Source organism: Scomber scombrus, chromosome 1, assembly GCF_963691925.1.
Source record: "Scomber scombrus chromosome 1, fScoSco1.1, whole genome shotgun sequence".
Classification (NCBI taxonomy): Eukaryota; Metazoa; Chordata; class Actinopteri; order Scombriformes; family Scombridae; genus Scomber; species Scomber scombrus.
The window spans coordinates 34,212,062-34,216,618 of NC_084970.1; the positions used below are offsets into that span (position 1 = coordinate 34,212,062).

At 37.3% G+C, this 4,557-nt stretch overlaps 1 protein-coding gene across 1 annotated transcript; it reads left to right on the forward strand.

Annotated features, from left to right (window-relative positions):
- The first annotated feature begins 308 nt into the window (after window positions 1-308).
- cartl (cocaine- and amphetamine-regulated transcript-like) lies at window positions 309-3,638 on the forward strand. Its single transcript, XM_062420260.1, has 3 exons — window positions 309-485; window positions 2,795-2,872; window positions 3,531-3,638. The coding sequence occupies exons 1-3, from the start codon at window positions 348-350 to the stop codon at window positions 3,636-3,638; spliced, it is 324 nt and encodes a 107-aa protein (XP_062276244.1). The 5' UTR covers window positions 309-347.
- Window positions 3,639-4,557: the final 919 nt, after the last annotated feature.

The window sequence follows — 4,557 nt, forward strand, 5'->3', positions numbered from 1 at the left end:
ACGTGACCAGCTCACCTGCGCTCACTGCTGCAGTTTCTTTTAGTGAGTTTAAATAAGATTTATCCCAATTTTCGAAATGCTAATATAATTTCAAATAAGCCACCCATCCATCCATCCCTGTTTGATGGATGGATGGATGGGTTGGCCTTTTGGGCGGAGCTACAACTCAGTATAAGAGAGAGGAGAAGGTCCGGAGGGTGAAGGGAGACTCTGCTGTGGACCTGCTGTGAACCTCTGCTCCTCCGGTCCTGATCTCTTGCCTCTCTTCCTCCTCCAATACCACCACTACCACCTCCTCCTCCTCCTCCTCTTCCACCTCCTCCTCCTCCTCCTCCAGGACCAGCACCATGGACAGCTCCGGGATGCTCCTCGCGCTGCTGTTTGTCGGCCTGCTGTCCGTCCTGTGTGACGGTCAGGCGTCTCAGGAAGTCTCCTCTGAGGACTTTGCAGTGGAGAAGCCTGAACCAGCTGCAGACAGAGACATGGTCAGTATCTGCATCCCTCTGTTATTAAATCTGGGAAATACTGAGGAACTTTAATTTGCAGAATAAATGATGTATTATAATATATAAGTCTGTATATCTTTATTATATTCAGCTTATTTTCTACTGTAGATCCACTATTGTAAGTTATGTGTTGTAAGATGTTGTGTGTACATAGCTGCAGGTGTATAAAGTCTATTTTCTTTTCTTTCTCTTTTCTTTAATTCAGTCTAAAAGAAAATACTAAAAATAATTTATAGAAAAGATTTCAAATAATTGAAGAAATATGCTTTAAAAAAATTAAGCATACACATTAGTCAAACTGATTTAGCTTTTGTTGGTTTGTAAAAGAATAAATCTAAAAGTTTTTCCTAAAATATTCTTTTATAATCTTTATTTTAACCTTTTAAACTCTGTGCATACATGTTTAAAATCCCTTGATGATTAATTTAACTTATAATGGTTACTAAAGTTTCAGTAACGCTTAATTTTATGATAATTTCCTGGAGTAATTTGCAGATATGCAATGGTACATTTTTTGGAAATTTCCCAAAAATGGGAGGTGGAATCTGTACAAATCAAAAGGAAAAGGGGAGAAAAGTGTTATATTTGGGTTTGTATGTGGGTCAATGACGTGACGCCTACATTTTCAGTCCAACTGCAAAAGGTTTACATTGATTTAAAAAAGATACCATATATATGTAGTACCTTTCCTTTATATGTAATCACTTTAACTCTTCAAAAACCACAAGTTATTAGTAATTTTTCTGTTATTTAAAGTGACAAAACATCATGTGGTGCGACCAATAATACCAATAACTGTATTAAATTCAGAGTAAAATATCACTTTTAATATTAATCACTGATACAGTATGCTTAACTGAATTGTATTTTTACATTTTTTTCAATCATTTTTAAGCAATTTACAGGAAAAATAAGTCTTACATACATTTAAGAAGTCAACTGTGACATTATAGAACATAAATATGAGATTATTATTTACAAAAACTTAAAAGACATGCAAATAATTTGTTTCTAAACACTTAAATTCATTTATTTTAAGATAGATCATGGTCGCACCACATGACTTTTTTATTCAGTTCTAATTCATCGAGATGGAAAAACACATAAAACACCTAATTTACTATTTTAATATGAATTTATGTGTACTCAACATTCTTAATGTTTGAATTACTGCAATAGATATTCCCATATTTATTATTTTTAAATAAATCCTTATACGTCATTGACCCATGTAGTAAATCTTATTAACTTATATCCTTAACTGTTCATTAAGTTAAAGAAACAATAATATACATTTCAGTGTGTAGTTGTGTGTGTCCAACTAGATATTAGTATATGAGGTGCTTTCTGAAAAAAAGAGCAATATTATTACTCTATTTTTCATATTCCAAATTTAAAAAACTGAACATTTTCAAAAGAATAAAAAGTTTCACAGCAGCAACTTTTAGGAAATTAAAACAAAAAGTTCCTGGAAATTAGTAGGAAATTAAGGGACCTGTAAAATAAAGTGTTCATTTTCTATATCAAGTTGAATTTTAGGGGAAAATGTATAAAAAATATTGCACGAGATATGTAGAATATGTACTTTGATAGACTGATACAGCTATAAAAAAGCATGCAGTCATGGATATGAGGCAAGAATATATATGTGGAAAATGGTTTGCTATATTTAAAGAGCCTTTATTTAATGTTAGGGGTTTTAAAGAGCTTAACCCTCCTGTCGTCCTCCCGGGTCAAATTGACCCCATCTGTTTTGACTGTTCCTTCTTTCCTCCCTTCCTTCTTTCCTTCCTCCCCTCCCTCCATCCTTCTTTCCCTTTCTCCTTCCTTCCTTCCTTTCCTTCCTCCCTTCCTTCCTTCTGTCTGTCCTTCCTCCCTCCTTCTCTCTTTCTTTCCTCCCCCCTATCTTCCTCCCTTCCTTCTTTCCTCTGTCCTTCCTTCCTCCATTCCTATTTTCCTTTCTCCCTCCCTCCCTCCTTCCCTCCTACCTTCCTTCCTTATTTCCTCTGTCCTTCCTTCCTTCCTTCTTTCCTCTCTTCCTTCCTCCCTCCTTTCCTTCCTTCCTTCCTTCCTTCCCTCCTTTCCTTCCTTCCTTCTTCCTCCCTTCCTCCCTTCCTTCCTCCCTTCCTTCCTTCTTTCTTCCTTCCTTCCTCCATCCCTTCCTTCCTTTTTTCTTCCTCCCTTCCTTCCTTGACTCGAGGACAACAGGAGGGTTAAAGGGTTAACATGAACAGGAAGCTTTTGATCTTCTATGAGGACTAATATTTTTATGATTCTTCTCTGAGCAGGTAGAAGCGCTGGAGGCTCTGCTGGGCCAGATGCACAACCGGATCTCCTCCACTGAGAAAAGAGCGAGCATCCCTATGGTAACTCCACTCTTTACTCTAAATGCACCTTTACCTTAATTCCTGTAATAGAAAAGCAGAGAGTGATTTGATGTGTTCAAGCCGCTGCATTTCGTCCATCACTCTCCGCTGCCGTTTAATTAAGCCAGTTAGCCGAAGATACCTGCCACTAATTAAAAGATAACAAGAAAATGCCAACAACAGTCTTTCACTCAGAGCAATTACAGACTAATCAAGTTTGCTGCCCAGCTCCAATTAGCTGAAAGAAGGATGTTAAAAAAAGAGCAACAGAAACCTCTCAATCCTCCGTCCCCTCCCTGAGAGAAAATAAATCACTGAGAAACAAAACACAATCAGTCTGTTACCTACAGCCCCACTTGAGCTAATTAACACAGTTGAATTATTTCACTAATAACGCTGGGATGATTAACGCACCTCCCTCAGTCTCTTTCTCTCCCTGAATGAACAGAGGAATTATTAGAGCATCAATCAAAGCTAATTAATTAATATAAAGGCGTGTATTTACTCCAAATTGATATACACTTCTTCCAGTGATAAAGGGTTCCAAACATGACTCACATTATTGCATTTGTTTAAGGATCTGCATGTACATAATTGACCTCTCTTCCTTACTCTCTGTGCCCCCCCCCCCCCCCTCCTCCCCCCCTCCCCTCCTCAGTGTGGGATGGGTGACAGGTGTGCCATGAAGTTCGGGCCTCGCATCGGGAAGCTCTGCGACTGCAGCAGAGGAGCTTACTGCAACTCCTATCTGCTCAAGTGCATCTAAATTTATTTATTTTATTTATTTTTTGAATCTTCTTTTTTCCACAAGCACATCATCATCATCATCATCATCATCATCATCATCATCATCATCATCATCATCACTTCTGCAGGACCATACGGACCCTGGCTCGTATCTCAACTGTCTTTAACGTCCTCATTTATATCCGTTCTGCATTGTTGTTGTTTGCCTGAAGGAAAAGCATGGGTTTTGTATTGCTGACAGTCCTGATTATGTACTGGAGCATGTAAATGTTTCATGTTTCATGTTGAATAAAACTGATGTATCAACACTGTCTGTTTCGCTGCTTTATTCACTAAATGTTCAGGATTTCTGGATCTATGTTTAATTTCAGGGATGCTTCAAGTTAAACTGGAATAATATTTGTAATTTTGCAGCTATATATTGACATAAATCCTTCACTAAGGCAGACATATGTACGCACATACAGGCATAAAAGGAGCAAAATTAAAATAGAACAAAATTTAAGCACAAATTTAACTCTCCTGGTCAAATTTGACCCGGTCTGGTTTGATTGTTTATAAAGCATAAAGTATAAATTATCACCCAATTCTGTGTTAAACCTTTTTAGCCAACTTCATTTTAACTTATTACCACAGGTTTTACACATATTTTTGGGAATAGGCCTCAGTTAAATTAAATTATACCTCATTAATTGGGTTAATGCCCGTTGTCCCTGGGTCAATTTAGACCCTGAAGGACAACAGATAACACATAAAACAGATTAAACACAGTTAAAAGCCAGATAAGAAAAGAAAAAGAAAAGAATTAGATATATCTTAAAAGTATCAACAGACTCACTACAGAAAAGGCCCGGCATGCTAAGGTGGAAGTATCGGAGGGGTCTAGTGGTGTTTTAAGGGATATGTGAATATAATCCTGTATTGTAATGAAGTGGGAG

Coding starts and splice junctions, on each gene's coding strand:
- cartl (XM_062420260.1), top strand. CDS start 348: ATGGACAGCTCCGGGATGCTCCTCGCGCTGCTGTTTGTCGGCCTGCTG. Junction 486..2,794: donor CAGCTGCAGACAGAGACATG/GTCAGTATCTGC, acceptor TTCTCTGAGCAG/GTAGAAGCGCTGGAGGCTCT. Junction 2,873..3,530: donor AAAGAGCGAGCATCCCTATG/GTAACTCCACTC, acceptor TCCCCTCCTCAG/TGTGGGATGGGTGACAGGTG.